At 51.3% G+C, this 19587-nt stretch overlaps 1 protein-coding gene across 6 annotated transcripts in view; it reads left to right on the top strand.

Annotated features, from left to right (window-relative positions):
* SLC44A3 (solute carrier family 44 member 3) overlaps positions 1 to 19587 on the top strand; it is a 101287-nt gene that overhangs the window by 21530 nt on the left and 60170 nt on the right. For all 6 annotated transcript variants that reach the window (XM_047785242.1, XM_047785241.1, XM_047785246.1 and 3 more), the window contains exons 6-9: positions 2859 to 3019; positions 4971 to 5060; positions 6221 to 6345; positions 11436 to 11622. In XM_047785242.1, the coding sequence (XP_047641198.1) occupies positions 2859 to 3019; positions 4971 to 5060; positions 6221 to 6345; positions 11436 to 11622 (563 nt within the window). The remainder of the gene's footprint in view (positions 1 to 2858; positions 3020 to 4970; positions 5061 to 6220; positions 6346 to 11435; positions 11623 to 19587) is intronic.

Here is a 19587-nt window from a genome sequence, read left to right as displayed (position 1 = left end):
AGGGAAAAGAAGTCTTTTCAACAAATGGTGCTAAAATAAGTGGAAAGACATGGGCTGGGGGGAATGACTTGGTCATTTTGTAGGAGGACTCTTATATTATACCACACACAAAAACTAACTTGAGATAGATCTTAGACGTAAACATAAGAAGCTAAAATTGTAAAGTTTATAGAAGAAAAATGGAAGGCTATCTTTACCACCTTGAAGTAGGCAAAGATTTCTTTGAGAGGACACCCAAAGCACTATGCATAAAAGAAAAAATTATACATTGGATTTTCTCAAAATTAAAAACGTCTGTTCATGTAAAGACACTATTTAGGAGTTCCCGTCATGGCTCAACAAACCTAGCTAGTATCCATGAGGGCACAGGTTCAATCCCTGTCCTTGCTCCATGGGTTAAGGATCCCGCATTGCCATGCGCTATGGTGTAGGTCGCAGACGCTGCTCAGATCCTGCGTTCCTGTGGCTGTGGTGAAGCCTGGCAGCTGCAGCTCTGATTTGACCCCGAGCCTGGGAACTTAACATATGTTGCAGGTGCAGCCCTAAAAACAAACAATTTTTTTCAAAAGACGCTATTTTAAAATGCCCCAAAAGCGCAATAGATTTGGAGAAAATATTCATAGTATGCATATATGACACATGCTTAAATCCAGAACATGTGAAGAATTTCTTTAAAGGAAGGTCTGCGGTCTTTTTCTTTAAATGGACACCTAGTAGATGCTTTAGGCTTTGTGGACATTATCATCTCAGATAATGTGTGTAAATATTTCTCCTCCAGAAGGTAGAGCTTCATTTCCCTCCCACTGAGAGTGGGCTGGACTGAGGGACTCACTTCTAAAAAGGAATGTAGAGAGGGAAGAATAGCAGCCTCCCAGTGGAGAAAACGGGGCAACTACCAACCACCTTCACCCAGCGATGGAGGTCGGAGGTCGGAGGTCCGCGTGGGCCGTGGGGTCATGGCTGCCGTCCTGTCCGCTGATGGGATCAGCCGGGAACAGCGATTCCTTCTGAGTTGTTCTTCCTCGGATCCCATCACGGGTCATGAGAAAATGTGAGGGTCGTTCTACAACTCGAGAGACGTTTTATAAAATACCTGCCCATGAACCTTCAAAAGCGTCAGTGGTATTTGAACCGAGGAAAAATTCGGCCACCATGACAGACCAAGAGAGACACAACACATAAACGCAGCATGGGATCCTGGAACACAAAAAGGAATTAGTGGGAAATGGTGACTTCCCAGGGAAGACGCTCGTTCAGCTCCTAGTCTAGCATCAATGTCGATTGCTTAATTTTCACAAATGCACCGTGGTTCTGGCAGAGGTTAACATCAGGCAGAGGTGCATGGAAGTTCATGGGAACTCTGTACCATCTTTGGAATTTTCTTTTAATTTTATGGCTGCACCCATGGCGTATGAAGTTCCCGGGCCAGGGACTGAATGCCAGCCACAGCTATAACCTACGCCACAGCCATGGCAATGCTGGATCCTTCAACCCACTGACTGGGCCACGAATTGAACCACACCTCTGCAGGGACCCGTGTCAGGTTCAGTCAAATTTTTAACCCATTGCACCATGGCAGGAACTCCCTTTCTTTGCATTTTTTGAGTAACACGAAAGTTATTCTGAAATTAAAAGTTTATTTCTCTAAACGCTCTCCTCATCTCCATCTTCCCACACTCTTACATTCATGTGGGTGAGGGGCTTGAGTTTCTCTTACCTCTTTTTTGATGAGCCCTGCATGGTGGGGTCCGGCCCTGCACCATAAATCTCTTTTGAGAATATAATTTTTTATTGTCTTTGAGCCTTAGCCACAGACTCCCATTTAAATTCTGTATTATATTCATATATGCTAAAAATATCTCTCGAATGATATACAAGAAACTGAAATAATTGCTTATGGGAAAATGTAATTTGGTGACTCAAGAAGAAGAAAAGGCCCTTTTTCACAGTTTATGCTATTGTACCTTTTGGAATCTGAGCCATGTGAATGTATCCGAACTTCAGTTTTCTTAAGTTATAAAAGCAAGGGTTCAGTTGTACTTGAATCAGTCTTGAGCGACTCAGGAACCACTTCTGTACCACGGGGACTCCCGAGAAAGATTCTCCTCTGTTCTGGGTTGAGCTGCTCCCCGGGTTCCGGAAGCCATTTTTCCTTCCTGGCAGCGTAGTTTGGGGACTGCCTGATGTTTCAGCAAGTTGTCAGATAATTGGGCACGTCTTGGGTCAGGATTATTTCCACGGTTTGGGGCCCGCAGAAGGAAAGAACAGGACCCCGTGAAAGCGTTGGTGGCTTCATTTATTACGATGAACCTTCCTGAGCATTTTTACATTTCAGGAAGGGACCTGGCAAAGGTCCGCTTTCCCAGCGACCCAAGGTCGTTATCAACCCCAGCCTCCTTCATCCATTTATCACCCATTTCTTAAGCCCTCACTCTGTCCATAGCACAACCTCAAGCCTTATCTGTCCTCCAGAGGAGAGAATAAAGCTGGTGGTTTCGTTAGGACGGCTTCCGATTGAGCCAGGCTATGGCTCTGACAGTTCTTAGAGAAATGCGATCCTTGTGTTGCACTTGGTAGTTTGTATCTAAGAAGGGCCAAGACCCAAGAGTCAGAAATGTGACTCGTCAGCTTGGGGATTCTGGTCGCCATGGGTCCCCATCATCAGTTTCCCGCCCAGGCGTCCGCTGAACACTGCGGCAGCGCGATGCCTGGCTTTCGGAGGTGCGCTCCGCACGCAGGATGCTAAAGCTGTTTTTATTATGGCAGATCCGATGCCGTTTTGGTTACTGAGAATTTTAAATGAGCCTTTTTTAAGGTAAGTAATTAAACATCTCTGTCATTTATTCTTTTATTTTTAGCAAGTCTTTTCCCTTGTTTAACCGATGCGTCCCTCAAACGCCTGAGTGCTATTCCCTGTTTGCATCTGTTTTGATCAATGATGCTGACACCCTCCACCGAATCCTAAGTGGAATAATGTCAGGAAGAGACACCATCCTCGGCCTCTGTATCCTCGCATTCGGTAATTTTCAATTAATTTTATTTCAGTGATTTTCCCAAAGTTTCCGTCACTTACGAATGTTGTGCAATGAAAATTAGCCTCTTGACCTAAATATAAAAATCCCCTTTTATGTTTACCTTATAGGTATTCTTGAGTTTTAGGTTCGAGTGGGGGTGGGGGCACAAGAGTAGGGGAGACCAGCTGGCTCTCTGCCAAGAGGCCTCATAGGCAGGGGTCCCCCTGGTGTAGTGACTATGTCATTACTGCTTCCAGCTCTGCACAAGGCTGGATGTGCAAAGCAGATTTCCAGCTTGTGGCCTGGCCGTGAAACCTCTGTCGGAGGGACCAGAAACACAGGTCCTCTGGCCAGTGTGCCCTCTTCCCAGAGGCAAGCCACATCAGAAGGCTGCTCAGTGAGCAAGGGAGGAGGGGTGTGCATCCATGTGAAACAGATTCAGACAGCATTGGCCTGATGCATCCAGCTCCTCCTGGAAACAGGCCTGCTGGGTTGTAAGCGAGTCAAGGCCTTGAGCTGGATGGTGCCTCTTTCAGGCCTTTCTGGAAGCAGCCTCCCACCTGCTCAGGACCATTTGACTTCCCATTTGCTGCTTCAGCTCAGTGAGCCCCTTGAAGAGTCGACCTCCCCTTTGAACAAGTTAGTGCTCTCCGCTGCTGTCGGCAAGAGTCGTGGCCTGCCCTTTACCACCGGTGTTTACAGGGGCTGCCTCCCAACCTCTTGGTTGGAACCCTTTGATCAGCCGTTAACACAATTTTGCCAGTTTAGAAACTGAGTTTTCCATAATTTCCTTACCCAAAGGTCACCAATCCTTGAGTGCTTGGAATGCTTAACTAGCCATTGTCATGTAACTTCCGGACTTCTCATGACCCAAATGTGCCAGGCACTGTGCTTGCGCTTAACTCATTAAACCTCAACAGAATCCTATCGTCATTTGTAGGAGAGGAAACTGAGGCCTAGAGCGGCCTGAGGCTTGGCCAAGGTCACACGCCTAGTGCAGGTGACAGAGCGAAGACACAGCCCAGACTTGTCTGATTCCAAACCCATGTTCTTAACCACTGCACTGAAATATCTCTGTGTAACCCTGGATTCTTATTTAGAAGAAAATAAAATAGTATTCATAAATTCCCTGAAATCCTTAGCATGAACTCATAAGTTCAACTGCCCCCCCAACTGGAAAATAATATGCACATTTTTATGTATACAGTTTATCATATAGTTAGAATCTTAATGTTTTCTTTTCTTTCTTTTCTTTTTTTTTTTTTCTGTCTTTTTAGGGCTGCACCCGCAGCATATGGAGGCTCCCAGGCTAGGGGTCAAATCAGAGCTGTAGCCGCTGGCCTACACCACAGCCACAACAATGCCAGATCTGAGCTGCGTCTGCAACCTATATACCACAGCTCACAACAAGAACAGATCCTTAACCCACTGAGAAAGGCCAGGGATCAAACCTGCCTTGTCATGGATGCTAGTCAGATTCATTTCTGCCGAGCCACGACGGGAATGCCAGTGTTTTCGTTTTTAGAAAGCATTCATCTTTCATATTTAATAAGACTATCTAGGACACAAAGTTAGAGTGTTACATAAGCTTGGTACGAAATCAAAAGAGTTAAGTTTGATTAAAAAAAAAAAAAGAACTTTAAATGGTTCGTTTGAAATTAAAAGAAAAAAGTTTAGGGTATTAGGGAATAATACCTGCTTTCGTTTTTTTTCTAATTCAAGAAGAATGCTAGCACTTCCAGAAAGTGGCTTCCTCTAGCCGACTGAACTTGTATCTGCTTCAGAGAGTGGCCTGGGACGTCTTGTTATTTCGTGTGGTGGATGTGCAGGATTTTTGGGATCCAAGAAAATCCTCAGCCCGCCCTCTTTTGGACGGTTTAGTCATTACAGCCCCGTCATCGCTACCCTCCCGCCTTGGCGGTTGTTAGAATGTATATGTTTTGCTTACTTTTCCAGCCTTGTCTTTGGCCCTCGTGTTCACCTTCCGACTCGTCAGCACCCTCCTGGTTCACATTTTCTTCGCCCTGGTTGTTTCGGGATTGCTGTGTAAGTCTTTCCATTTGATTGCTTGCTTCTCGATTAAAGGAGAAGCCTTTCCACTCAGTGTAGAACTTAAGAGTTGGCATTTTTGAGCTCCGTGAGGTCTTGGGGAACCTCCCGTCCACCTCCTTCATTTCATAGATGAGGCGACTCGGGCCCAGAGGACATGGGCTTGCTTCTGCCTCACAGGTAAGAGCAAAGCGTGCGCCCAGCCTGTTGTCTCTTCTGCACCAGGCAGCCTCAGATGCACCCGCCTGGTTGAGTGGTGCTGGTTTCCATACCATTAAAAGGCAATTCCAGTGCCTGCTGGAAGCCCTGTAAAGGATTTCTTCTGAATTTTCACGTCACCCGTTGGGTACCCACATTGTCACACAAAGGCTCCGGCCAGTCTGAAGAGACGGGGGCCCCAAGCTGGGGCAGGAACCCAGAGACCCTGCCCTGTACCCACCATTTCCCCTTCAGTGCTGCATGCCAGGTCCCTCCCAGAGCTGGCGGGGAGAGGGTCCGAGGGGCACCAGCTATTTTCCATCCTGTAGAGGCTGTTTCAGCTTAACCATTGGCATATGACCAAAGAAATCAACCCTCCACCAGCCACAGTGTTTCTCCCTGGATGATCCGCTCTGCCCTCGGCAGCTTGGAGCCCTGCAGCTGACAGGCGCCCCTCCCGTCCTCCAGCTAGTAAAGGCGGCTGTGACCGCCCGCAGTCACCGTGGATGTGGTGCAGGTGGCATTTAGTACCTGAGTGCTGAGCATTTGCAACATCAGGGCATCTGACCAGCTTTGCAGGTGCCAAGCCAATACCCAGGCTCCGGCTGGAGTTGTCACCCGCAGAGCTCCCTGGGAAATGGGAGACTCTGGACTCTAATGCTCTTCTCACCATCCTGCCGGTTTCCTCCCTGCTCGCACCCAGCCTGTGGGCCAGGCCGACGGGACACACCTGTGTTCCAGAGTCACCTCCCTGTGTCTCCCACAGACACGTGGCCACCCCACATCTGGCAGGTCCACAGGGGACCGCCCTGCCCCTGCCCCGCTCCTCCAGAGGGCGGGTCATTGCCTGGAAAGCCTGGGGACTTGGGACTCACTGCCTGAGCAGGGCCGCCGGTGTGTGGGGAAGGGTGGCCGCTTCATGGCTTCTGGGCTGAGTTCCGCTGGTGTCTGCTTTCCAGTTGTCTGCGGCGTCTTGTGGTGGCTGTATCACGACTACACCAATGACCTCAGCGTAGAATTGGACAACGAAAGGGAAAACATGCAGTGTGTGCTGGGGTTTGCTCTCGTGTCTACAGCTATCACGGTAAGAAACGCCCTTCCAGCAGCAGCAGCAGCAGCAGCAGCAGTGGCCGCTGTTTAACTCTGCAGTCCAAGGCATTGGATTTTACCCCCAAACAACGAGCACTTGTTTTCCTCTCCCCACAGAATGTGCATGCGTGTTAGCAACGTGAGTGCACACACATTTGTGGTGCGTTTCTGGCTTGGCTGAGATGCCCACATAGGGATGCACTGGTGTGGTCAACAAATATGAAAAAGGTCTCACTTCTTTCTAAGTCATTTCTGCCACCTCTGAGGCTGGCTCGTCTTTGAATACAGTCAAACCACTTCCCCACCACCAGGTGGCTGACGGTGGACACTCTAGAGCAGAGAGGGAGGCAGACCTACAACTGTTCCTATTTTACTGTTTGGGGGAGAGGCCCCCAGCCTCCCGCCAGTGGGTGCCCGGCCCTCTCGAGGGTGTAACAGCTCCACTGCCCTGGAACTCACAGAGCCCCTGGTGCCCAGAGCTGCCGGCCACTGGACTCATTCAGTTTGCTGAGAAGCTGCCGCCGCCTCAGTGAGCTCCCTTGTTGAGAGCAGGTGAACATAGGATGTGGAGCCTGGAGAAACTGGTTGTTGGTGGCGGGGGGGGGGCGCGGGGGGCACCGAAGATCATCCAGGTCCCCTCCTGGGTGCTGGCAGCAGGGCTGGAATCTCATGCCCTGGAGGGGGACTGGAGCTGCCCTCAGGCGACCTGTGGGCATCTGTTAGTGTGTTGCTCACTAACCCCTTTACAGAGGAGCCACAGCCGGGACTTCCCACAAGCCCACGGGATCTTTGAGCAAATGCAGATCCACTCGCCAGCTCAATTCTCTCCTCTCAGGAAACCCCAGGTTCTCACATCTGACCCAGGCCTTGTATTTTCTCCTTCCACGCGAGACGTCACATAAGCTGCATCCCAGGGAGAAGTACACGCTAAAGCTGTTGGGTGTGAGGGGCAGAGGGGCGCAGGGCAGGAGGCTGGGAGAGCTGGCCTCCCCCGAGCCGCCCACCTCCACAGCCCCCCACAAATGGCCTCGCGATGCCAGGGTTGGGGGTGCTGTTCCCTGAGGGTTAGGCTGGCAAAGGAGAGAATGTGGGAGCCGATGGGGGGGGCTGTTCTCACCTGTGTCCAGGGGGAGCGGGAGGGCTGGTACAGAGGGTAGGACCACACTGCAGCTCACATACCATTTATCCGGCCGGTGTGCCACTGCTCCTTACTGAGTTCCTACCAAGTACCGGTTGCTGATGAGCTTATTCTCAGAAGAGCCCTGGATTCTCTGTGGCCATCACCATGGACTGAGCACCTGTTAAGGGGGGGCTGCGCACCAGGGGATGGAGCTGGCGAGTCCTAATGCACAGACTGCACAGGCCCCGCGGTGGGGTGGGTTACAAGGCCAGCAGTGCTGTGACACGGAGCACAGGGAAAGACTGCCTTTGCAATCTCGAGCCTAGACCTGTGCCACCCCACCCATTGTGTGACCTTGGAGAAAGGACTTGACCTCGTAGCCCATCTGTCACTGGGAATTCTGCTGCAAGCTTGCCCTCGGGGTGTGGATCCCAGGGGGGCATCCACCACCCAGGCTCAGCATCCCCAGCAGAGAGCCCGCCCTGTTGCTCCCTGGTGGGAGCCCCCAGTGGGGAGGAGGGCCCTGCTGGGACCACTGCCCACCCTGCCTCTCCCTTCTCCCCACTCCAGTCTCAGCTGCCACAGCCGCCCTCGAGCTGAGCAGGGCCAGGGACAGAAAGCACCCCACCTGCCCCCAGCGCTGGTGCCCCTTCCCCCTCCCCCTTTGTCACTCCCGCTTTCCCAGGGGCGGGAAAGTGGGTGGGTGTTAGCAGGAAGCCGAAGGAGAGTCGCATCCCTCCACCCTCGCCCCTTCTTCCTCCCCATCTCACCTGCCTTCCCCCCCGTCACATGTTGGAGCCCAGGAGACCCCAAGCATCTCCCCCAGGGGCCCAAGTCCCAGGGAGACCCTTGTCTGCCACCAGGACCACTTGGGTGAGGACGTGTTCTGTCCTGGGTGCCCAGCAGCTGCCTTATGAATCAACTCGAAAACATTGCTCTGGGCTGCCCGCGAGTGTTATTTAAATGGTTTCCGTGTCACCACTAGCAGCCGTGAACAAGTGGGAAGAAGGTGATGAAATGCTCAGCTCAGGGTGTCAGCCGGGGGCCTCAGCTGAGAGGCAGCACCTGGCAGCTCAGAGCCCAGAAAGGTGAGGTCGGGCTTGAGCCCTGCAGTGAGTGGGCTCTGCTGCCCACCCTGCTCGGCTGCACGCGGCACCGTCCCCAGGAGGTCACGCTGATCTCCCTTGAGGCCCGGGAAGTGGCGGTTTCTGATCAGTGTCCTCCTGGTGGACCTTGAACAGGAGGGGACGTTTTATACGCATGCTCCTGCACACACACACATTGCAAGACACACATGCGTTTATTTTATTTTTTAATGATTTTTATTTTTTCCGTTATAGCTGGCTGACAGTGTTCTGTCAATTTTCTACTATATAGCAAGGTGACCCAATCACACACATATGTATATATTCTTTTTTTTCCCATTTTCATGCTCCATCACAAGTGACTGGATATAGTTTCCAGTGCTACACAGCAGGATCTCATTGCTTATCCATTCCAAAGGCGATAGTTTGCATCTATTAACCCCGGATTCCCAAATCATCCCACTCTCTCCCCCCACCCCCTTGGCAACCCCAAGTCTGTTCTCCAAGTCCATGAGTTTCTTTTCTGTGGAAAGGTTCATTTGTGCCGAATATTAGATTCCAGATGTATGGTATTTGTCTTTCTCTTTCTGACTAGACTGCACTTAGGATGAGGGTCTCTAGTTCCCTCCATGTTGCTGCAAATGGCATTCGTTTGTTCTTTTTTATGGCTGAGTAGTATTTAATTGCACACACACGTTTAAATACACTTGTATTTTAGCATTCCACTCAGGAGCTAGAAACCAGCTTTATTTGCCTAAGGATTATATCATTTTACTTCATTAAAATTTGTAGTAAAAAACGAAAGTCCCCCTTCCCTGTCGATTGGGCTGGGCATTGAGGACAGGAGATGGAAGTTCCTACAGACTTGCCAACTCCCGTGTCTCCTCCGGCACCTCGCCTGGTTCCTGGGGACGGTCCCCACAGCTGAGGCAGGAGGCTCCGCCCCCGCTGTCCTCTCAACCACCTGACCATGAGATCCTTGAGGGCAGCAGTGCCCGAGCCCAGCTGGAAGAGGAAGGGCATCTTAGGTCAAGGGAGCCGCATGTGGGGGACATGAGAGGAGCAGCAGGAAGGGACCGTGCCAGGAGGGTCCTGAGTGGCAGTGACAGTGGTTTCCGTCTTGGTCCGGGAGCTTTGGGGACATGTCAAAGGACTGGAGGCAGGGGGATGACGTCCTTGGCCACTTTTCACGAAGACCCCTTAGCGATGGGTTGGAGGAGGGATTGGGGCGGGGTAGGGGGTCCGAAGGATTAAAAGCAGAAGGTCGTGGGTAGGTTATTGGGGTCTAGATGAGAGAGGATGGGACTTCAGCTATGGCGCCAACAGTGGGAAGAGAGGGGAGAGGGAGATTGAGGGATCCACCAGGTGATTGGGCTTGTGCTGTGTGCACCAGGCACTCTGCCAGCCCTTGACAATGAGGGACGGCCCTGCCCTCAAGGAGCTTGAGGGGATGTGACATTCAGACAATAAACTTCTACCATAGAGCCTATTGAGCGAGACAGTAGGGTAAGTATGGACAAAATGAAGCACGCAAGGCAGGAACTTAATTTGTTTTTGAAGAGTCCAGAAAAAATGGGGCCCCTGGCGTAGAGCATACAAGGACAATCAATAGATTTGTACGTGAAGGTAACGAATCTGGTTCAGGACAAGTTGAGTTTGACACACTGCGTGACACTCACGGCCTGGTCCATCACTGATGTGCTTACTCATCCAGCACCTAGAGACAGGTGAGGCTGGAGATTTTCATTTGATGGTTATCAGCATCTAGGAAGGATGCTAAAACCACAACGGTGAGAGAGACCCCCTTAAAAAATCCCAAGAAACCGCAACGGAAGAAGTAGTAGGAGAGTCGGACGCAAGAGCGAGCACAGGGGTCAAAGGGGTACGTTTTCAGAAAGAGGAGTGGACGGGAGACCCACACACCATGCTGAGGTCAAGCAAGGCCTGGCATGTTTCATGGGGTTTCATGTTTGGAAGGCCAGTTGAGGTGACCTCGGCAAGACCAGTCGCAGGAGAGTAGGAGGGTCTGGAGGCTTACAGGCAGCTGAGGACGCGTGGGTGGACTAGTCCTCAAAGAAGCTCTCCTGCAAAGGGAGTGACAGGTGGCAGTGGCTGGGCTGGGATGTCGGGGTGGAGGGAGCTTTGTTTCTTCATGTGACATTTTTATGCAAGGAGGCCAAAGCCAGTAGAGGAGGCAGCAGAGGTTCCTTTGAAGCAACTCGTCCCTCATGTCCCCTTGCCCTTCTGCATCTGTCCAGGATGCGCTGAGTGTCTTGGGTGCTGAGGAGGGAAAACGAAATAGAACACAGTCCTTGACCCCATAGGACCTCATTCTCATTTCCTCCTGCTCTCTGACCAGACTGGCAGCTCCTTCAGGGCAGGTGCCATGTCTTGTCCACTGCTATAGCTGCAGGAACTAGGAGTTCTGTCGTGGCGCAGTGATTAACGAAGCCGACTAGGAACCATGAGGTTGCTGGTTCGATCCTTGGCCTCGCTCAGTAGGTTAAGGATCCGGTATTGCCACGAGCTGTGGTGTAGGTTGAAGACGCAGCTCAGATCTGGCATTGCTGTGGCTCTTGCCTAGGCCAGCGGCTACAGCTCCAATTAGACCCCTGGCCTGGGAACCTCCATATGCTGCGGGTGTGGCCCTAGAAAAGACTAAAAAATTTAAAAAAATAAATAGCTGCAGGAACTAGCACAGCAGTCCGCACACATAGTAGATGCTCAATTAGCATTTGAGACTGTACCTATTCCATTATAGTAAAAGTAGTAGCTGTCTTAAAAGAGCTGTTTGTGAAGATGTCAGTAAAATGGTAGGATTTGCTTTAAACTCATCTCAGTTCTTCATTATTTTGAATATTCTAACCCCTTTCTCCCCAGGTAGTTCTGCTCGTCTTGATTTTTATCCTCAGAAAGAGAATCAAATTGACAGTTGAACTTCTCCAAGTCACAAATAAAGCCATCAGCACCTCCCCTTTGCTGCTGTTCCAGCCGCTGTGGACACTGGCCATCCTCGTTGTCTTCTGGGTCCTCTGGGTGGCGGTGCTCCTGAGCCTGGGGACGGCAGGTAAGGACGGCTGGGGACGGCAGGTAAGCGGACGCCCGTCCCCTTGGAGTCATGCACAGAAGCCTCACCTTTTGGGAACCATTGGCCTGTTTTTGTAGGGGCCAACTTCCCAGATGCAGCTAGAGGCACCTGATGGCAGCAGTGACAGTGCTGGGGACTCTGTCATGGGGCAAAGCAGGAAATTCTTCCTCTTTTTTTATTGGTTTTAAAGAAGCTGGGTTTATGTGTCATGAAAAAGTAAATTCAGTAAGAATTGAAAGAGCTGTGATATGAACCAAAGTCTATAGAAAGAATATTATCAAATATCTCTGGATTTAAATTTTACCTGGATTTAAATGTGCCAACTCCTATCAACTCGGTAGGTGACGGGATGAACTCAGAAAGAGCGTCTTAAATGTTCTTGTGGGCGTTCCCGTCGTGGCTCAGCAGTAACGAACCCAACTAGTAATGAGGATGCAGGTTTGGTCCCTGGCGTCACTCAGTGGGATAAGGATCCAGCGTTGCTGTGGCTGTGGTGTAGGCCAGCAGTTGCACCTCTGATTCGACCCCTAGCCTGGGAGCTTCCATAGGCCATAGGCGCGGCCATTAAAAAAGGAAAAAGTTCCTGTGCTCAGAAGCAGCAGCTTAAGTTTAAAGCAAGTGCACACGATTCCTGTTGCTCTGCTCCCGAGAAGCCAACACTGTACCTCTGTCGTAGCTCCGCTCCGCCTTTCTTGCCAGAAAGAGTTCTCAGCATCAGCTATGGCACGTCATCAGATACAGGTGCCTGGGCCCCATCCTCAGATTCTGACCCACTTGGTTTCTGGTGGGGCTAAGTATCTGCATTTTTTGTTTGTTTGCTTTGAATCCCCATAAGTCCAGAGTGGTGCTGTGCAAAGGGCTCTGAAACCGGATAAGGTGCTTGTGCCAGAACCTATCATCCACCATTGCTTCCTCCATCTGGAAGGTCTTGCTGTGAAAAAAAAAAAAAAAGAATGTCAGCGGAAGGAAGCAGGGGGCCTAGGGATGCAGTTGCCACCCGCTTCTGACACAAGCTCCTTATCGCCTCACGGACCAGTCACAAACAGGGTGAGCCAGCCCGCTGGGCCGTGGACCCCACTTTGAGTGGGACTGTTCGAGACCTTCTCTCATCCACTCCTCTCTTGCTTTGGTTCCATCCCAAACTCCCATTCTGATGCGGGTACGAAAGAGTGAGTTCCTTTCCGAGACTGTCACCGGGCAGATCAGGACGACAGCAGATGTCAGAGCAGCAAGGCGAACGTGCTTCCTTAACGGTGTATCAAGTTTATTTGGCTCCAGTCGTATCCGCAGGAACATCTGCTGTGTCGTAGATTCTTAGTCCGCTGGGTTCCCCTCCATCTCGCCGTCTCCCCGGAGTAAACCCGCCCCTTGGAAATTATTTCAAGATGAGCAGCCAGGGCCGGGCGGGGTCTCTGAAAGCTTGCTGCGGGCCCCGCAGTGCACTTGCACTGGTTATCCACAGGGAACCTTGCTCGGACAGGTCCAGGACGGTCCTCATTCAGGATGCGTGTATGTGACAGTGACTGAACGCTCAAAAACAGTGGCTGAAACAAGATGAAAGGTAATGTCTCGGCAAGGGGGCGACCTCGTGCCCACGTGACGGGGTCACAGCCCACGCCCCTTCTTTCTCCTTCCACAGCCTCACGTGCCTGCTTCCACCTCGCAGCTGAAGTCGACACTCATGATCCGGCCACCGTGTCTTATTCCGGCCTTAGAAAGGAGCAGGGAGGACGGGGAGCCCCTCACTCACCCCCCCGCCCCCCAGAGTCATGACTCTACTTCCACCTGCACCCACTGGCCAAAGCCTGGCTACAGGCCACCCCTACCTGCAGGGAGGGCAGGAAGTGTCATCTGGGCAGCCAGGCACCGTTTAAAACTTACAGGTGCTGTTACCAAGAAAAGATGAAGATGGAAGAGCAGAAATTGCAGGGCAGGTAGAAGTCTCAGCCAGGGTAGCACCGGGGAGCTGTCTTCTCGCTCATTCTCTGAACGTGGTCTCAGGCCTGGTCCGAAAGGAAGGCAGTGGCATTTGCTGAAAATTTCCTAACATCTGAGGTCTGTGCTGGGTGCTTTCTGATGTTCTCTCCTCTAAGCATTGCAGCCCCCTTTTGAGCCCGTGTTACGTTCAAGTTATGGGCCGGAACACTGAGTTCCTGAGAAAGAGCCGTTTGCTGGAGGTCATCCAGCCGGGACATGAGCCCTGGACCAGAGCCTGTGCTCTGCCCCTTCCTCCTGTGTCCCCGAACTTCCTTGTGTGTCCCTTGAGTCTGGAGTTCAAAGCCCTGACATCAGCTGAGGCCTTCTGAGGTGTGTAGGTCCAAGTTGAAGCAGTACTGTGACCTCAGCAGCTGGCTGGTGGGCGCAGAATGGGCCTGTGAGGTGCTGTCTGGGGGCCCGGGGGCAGCGCGGCAGGGCCAGGGGCTGGGGTCAGAGCAGCCGGGGAGGAGGGGTGGCGGGAGGCACGTGCTCTGGGCCGCGGACTGCGGCTGAGCCCTAGCACTGAGCAATCACAGAGGCCGGGTGAGGCCTCGGGAGGCACGGCCAGGACCATGGAGGGACCTTCCGCCAGCCTCCAGGGTGCCGCCACAGCCCACGGTCGTTGTGGACCCTGGGTCTGGATGAAGGGAATGGGCTCTGTGGTTAAACCTCCACGCTTTGGAGTGGGACACATCCTTTGATTCTTCAGTGCACAGATGTTGGGTGCGCGCCACGGGGAGAGGCCCTGGGCCGGGCACTGGGATGAGTGGGGTGCTCTCTGCAAAGGATGGCAGAGGCCGAGGACCAAGCATCACAGTAGCAGGAATTTGGGAGCTATGAGGGCGCTGAAATGAGCCCACCCCGCCCCTGCCCCATAAGTCAGGGAATGCCTCTCAGGATGGGGTAGAAACTACCAGAAGATCGGAAAGTATAGAAAGAAGCAAAGGGGATTTAGTGGGGTCACAGCCAAGCACAGAAGAGGGCCTGGCCACAGAGGACAAGGCTGAGAGCTGCAGGCACAGTCCGAGAGGAACGCGCCCCAAGGCCAGCTCAGCGGGGGCAGGGGGGTGGGGAAGCTGCTAGCAGGGTCTCTTCAGGTCCTGCTCTTAGGCCCCACTGGGCCCAGGGCCTGGGGGCTGTTAAATAGCCTCGGCCCCAGGACTGGGAGTTGGGGGGGGCGCGGAGACAGTCGGCTACACTGCAGGCCCAAGGCAGCACGCCGGAAGGTCATGTATTAGAACGTGTTCTTTCTCTATCAGTGGCAGGAGCAAAACGAGCAGAAGTGAGAGGAACGGAGGGCAGGAGAGAAAGCCAGGTGCTCAGGACTCTCCGAGCAGGTGGATGCCAGACTCCGCAGGAGAGAGGGTGTCGCGGGCCGTCCTCCTGGGGCTTGGCCATCCCAGACACCCGACCAGCCCCTGCCCCTCCTCCCACTCGCCTGTGGGCCAGCCGGGAGCACCGGCCTCCCTTTGTCTTCAGGGGCCTCTTCAAGCAGAGCCCGAGGGACAGGCTCTGGGCCCCGGCGGGTCCGCTGCTCCATGTTTGATCTCAGCGGATGCCCAGGTGATGGGTGCTGAGAGACCCCTGCAGGACACCTGACTGTCCCTCTTCCTGTCCCCTCAGGCTGTCACATATCCTCAGGCTCTCTCTTCAGTCTCCACCCAGTGTCCCCAGTGTTGTGGGGGTGTCCTCAGTGGGTAAATACTTGTGAGATTGTTATTGCATCAGATGGTTGAATGTGTTAATATTTTCATGTGTAAAAAAGAAAACAAGCAGAAAAAAGCGAACTGAGGTTGGTCGGGTTTTGCCCAGATGAGCTCTTTGGTGATTGTTAACCAGTCTCTTCTGACTTGTTGGGGATTGTCTCAATATCAAGGCCCTAATTAGTTAGTTGGGACTTGTCTGCTATCAGCAATTGTGACAGTGACTACTCAGGTCCCGGGGGAAAATGTCAGTACAGGAAAACAGTGATAACCTGGGGAACCTGATAGGTGCCCTTGGCAGGTTGGCAAGAGCCCAGCTGGTGGGATGGCCCCCAGTTACAGCAGGTGGGCGGGAAGCCCTGGGGCCTCAACAGTGGAGGAGGCCCATTGGTGGGGGGGTTCCTCTCTTGGCGGTACTGCCCTTAGAAGAGGCCAGCACTGGGGTGTGCTCAGCACTCTAAGCCAAAGGACTGTATTGGCAAGGAGGCAGCAGCCTCAGACAGTTTCCCACCCAGGGACCCGGGACCCGGCTGGCTCTCAGCTCCCGTGTGTGTTCCCCCTCCAGGCTTCCTGTCTCCTGTCTCTGCATCTAGGCTGCCTCTAGGAGATGTGAGAGGGCTGCCCTGAGACCAGAGCTTCCGTTTGCAGATAGGGGGCCATACGTGTTCCTTATATCAGGACCTAATGTAACTAAGGAGTTGTTAGCACCAGCATCGCTTTGGTGGTTTATCCTCTGCTCCGCGTGGCTTATTTGAGAACACAGTCTAAAAGAAAATTGTCTTTTTTTCTTTTTAAGTTATCAGCCGTCTAGAAGATAACTGAATTATCTTACAAAAGCCTGCTAGTGGGAGTTCCTGTTGAGGCTCAGCGGAAATGAATCTGACTCGCATCCATGAGAATGCAGGTTCAATCCCTGACCTCGCTCAGTGGGTTAAGGATCCAGCGTTGCTGTGAGCTGTGGTGTGGGTTATAGATGTGGCTCGGATCCCACATTGCCATGGCTGTGGCATAGGCCCGTGGCTACAGCTCCGATTCGACCCCTAGCCTGGGAACCTCCGTATGCTGCAGGTGCGACCCTAAAAAAAAAAAAAAAAAAAAAAAAAAAAGACCAGAAAAAGACTGCTAGTGCCCAGCCCTGTTCTAGGAATGACTGTGGAGGGAGATTGCATAAGAGAGATTTGAAACAGCCCCCGCTTTTCAAATTTTTGGCTCCTGTGGGAAAGTCAAAGGAAAACCGTCTCCATGAACATCTCAGTGCCTTTGCACCTGCTGTGACCTTTGGAATCGGCTCTCCTTTCTAACTCTCAGCCCAACTTTCTACCCCAAACTGCTTGGAAAACTAGGCATTATTCAATATTGGTGTTGAGTGTTACACTTCTTTGAAAATCTCCTGTAAATTCCCCAGGCATACTTACATATTTCTTCTTTATTTTTCCATGCATTTTTAATATGATTCGGTCTTGCAGCAAATATTCTTCGAATGCCTGCTGTGTGGCTTGGGTACTGGAGATACAGCATTGAACAGCTAAAGGCACTAGTGAGTCGGAAAAGAGGACATAAACAGCAAATATATTATATCAGGTGGTGGTAAGGCCTGGAAAGAACAGCGGTGCAATGTATCGGCTTGTGTGTTGTCATCCCTCAGAGAAGGAACATTTGGAGGACATGGACTGTGTCTTTTCGTTTCTAAGCTCAGTGCACAGCCCTCGAGTGAGTTCAGTGTGCGCTGAGTCAGTGAGTGTGTTCACTTTGGTGTTGTATTAAATGAGATGTATACCAGGAGTTCCCCTCAAGGCTTAGCGGAAACGAATCTGACTAGCATCCGTGAGGACGAAGGTTCAACCCCTGGCCTCGCTCAGTAGGTTAAGGATCCGGTGTTGCCGTGAGCTGTGGTGTAGGTTGCAGACTCAGCTTGGATCTGGCATTGCTGTGGCTGTGGTGTAGCCTGGCGGCTACAGCTCCAATTAGACTTCCAGCCTGGGAATCTCCATATGCCTTGGGTGCAGCCCTAAAAAAAAGACACACACACACACAAAAAAAAAAAAAAAGAGAGAGAAGAAAAGAAAAGAAATGAGATGTATACACAGAAAGAATTGGGTAAATTGCAGCTTCAATGCCAATGAGATTTTCTTCTCTTTTTTCCCTAATCCTTGTGCTGTCAGAGCAGGAGCTGAGCCCGTGGGAGGCAGAGGCAGGATGGGTGTCAGCAGAACATTGAGCCCGTTCGCTGTAAGAGCCCGAGGCCACAGAATGTGCTAGAACATAGAACCTTTTGAAGTCGAGCCTGCATCCTTGGGGAAATTATCCCAACCAGCTGGACTACCTTTTGCACTGATCGTTAGCATCATTTCAGGAATGCCTTAAAGCTTGCGTGTAACACCCATGTTTACAGCTGGCTGCGTGAGGAGTTTCCTCCGGGTCACAAGGATGATGTCCAGGAAGACTCCCGGAAAACTGGCCTCACGCCTTGATTTTTAAAATATCAGCATTATTTTCATTATTTCTCTCTTTTCTATTAAAGTATAGTCGATTTGCAATGTGTCTTCAATTTCTGTTGTACAGAAAAGTGACCCAGTCATACATATATGTACATTCTTTTTTTTTTTTTTTTCATACTTCCGTCATATTCCAACCCAAAAGACTGGACCTAGTTCCCTGTGCTGTACAGCAGGACCCCATTGCTTACCCATTCCAAACATAACAGTTTGCACCTACGAACCCCAAACTCCCCATCCATCCCACTCCCTGCTCTCCCCGGCAACCACATGGCTGCTCTCCATGACCATAATCTGTTTCTGTGTTGTAGACAGGATCATTCGTGCCACGTTTTAGATTCCACGTGTAAGTGATAGCATGGGGTATTTGTCTGTCTTTCTGACTTACTCCACTTAGTATGAGAATCTCTAGTTGCTTCCATGTTGCTGCAAATGGCATTATTTTGTTCTTTTTTATGGTTGAGTAATATTCCATTGCGTATATATACCACATCGTCTTAGTCCATTCATCTGTTGATGGACATTTAAGTTGTTTCTGTGTCTTGGCTAATGTGAATAGTGCTGCAGTGAACATAGGGGTGCATGTGTCTCTTTGAGTTGTAGCTTTGTCTGGATATGTGCCCAGCAGCGGGGTTGCTGGATCATACGGTTGTTCTGTATTTAGTTTTCTGGGGTGCCACCCTACTGTTTTCTACAGTGTTGTTCCAATTTACATTCCTCTCTTTCTGACAGGATATATCACTTGAGGAAGGTTGGCTCATTCTCTCATGCAGTCATTCATTCAACAAATATTTGTTGAATATTTACTGTCTCAGACCCTATTATGGATGCTAGAGATACAGCTTTCCTTCCAATTTGAAAGCCAGAGAAAGGCTTTAAATACAATAAGTAAGTGAATTTCATAGTATATTAGAAGTCGCTAAGTGGTATGGAGAAAAATGGAGCAGAGGAGAGTAATAGGAAATGCTTAGGGAGGGATGTGATTTTATTTTATTTTATTAATTTTTTTTTTTTTGCCTTTTCTAGGGCCACTCCCGCTGCACATGGAGGTAACCAGGCCAGGGGTCCAATCAGAGCTATAACCGCTGGCCTACACCAGAGCCACAGCAACACGGGATCCAAGCTGCACCTGTGACCCACACCACAGCTCACGGCAATGCCGGATCCTCAACCCACTGAGCGAGGCCGGCGATCTAACCCACAACCCCACGGTTTTTAGTAGGATTCACTAACCACTGCGCCGTGATGGGAACTCCATGATTTTAAACTTAGTGACTGGGGAGGCCTCATTGAGCAAATCATTTGTGAGCAAAGATTAGAAGGAGGTGAGGGCAGAGCCCTGAGGCTCTATAAAGGAAGGGAAAATGCTCTAAGCAAAGGGGACCACACAGGGCAGAGGTGCTAGGGATACAGCACGGAGGCCCGTTCAGCCCGAGGGGGCGAGAACGGTGTGGGCAGGGGTCAGAGAGAGCACAAGGTTGGATCCTGGGGCCTTGGAGGCCGTTGTGGGAACTTTGTTCCTGAGGTGGGAAGTCCTTACAGCACTTGAAGCAGCGTAGTGATGTGTCTGACTTGCATTGTAGTGGTGGTGGTCCCGAGAGGAGGGGACGGGGGCCTAGAAGGGGGTTTGATGGTGGGCGTCGTGTGGCACGTCGGATTCCGCGTCTGTGCTGAAGGACTTCCTGAGGGATGGGGGCCGTGAAAGAAAGGAGAAGGGCATGACCCTGGGGTTTTTTAGCTTCAGCAAATGGGAGATGGGACGGCCATCA

This window comes from Phacochoerus africanus, chromosome 6, assembly GCF_016906955.1.
Source record: "Phacochoerus africanus isolate WHEZ1 chromosome 6, ROS_Pafr_v1, whole genome shotgun sequence".
Classification (NCBI taxonomy): domain Eukaryota; kingdom Metazoa; phylum Chordata; class Mammalia; order Artiodactyla; family Suidae; genus Phacochoerus; species Phacochoerus africanus.
Note: the sequence above shows the minus strand (reverse complement) of the source record. Positions and strands in the feature narration are given on the sequence as shown.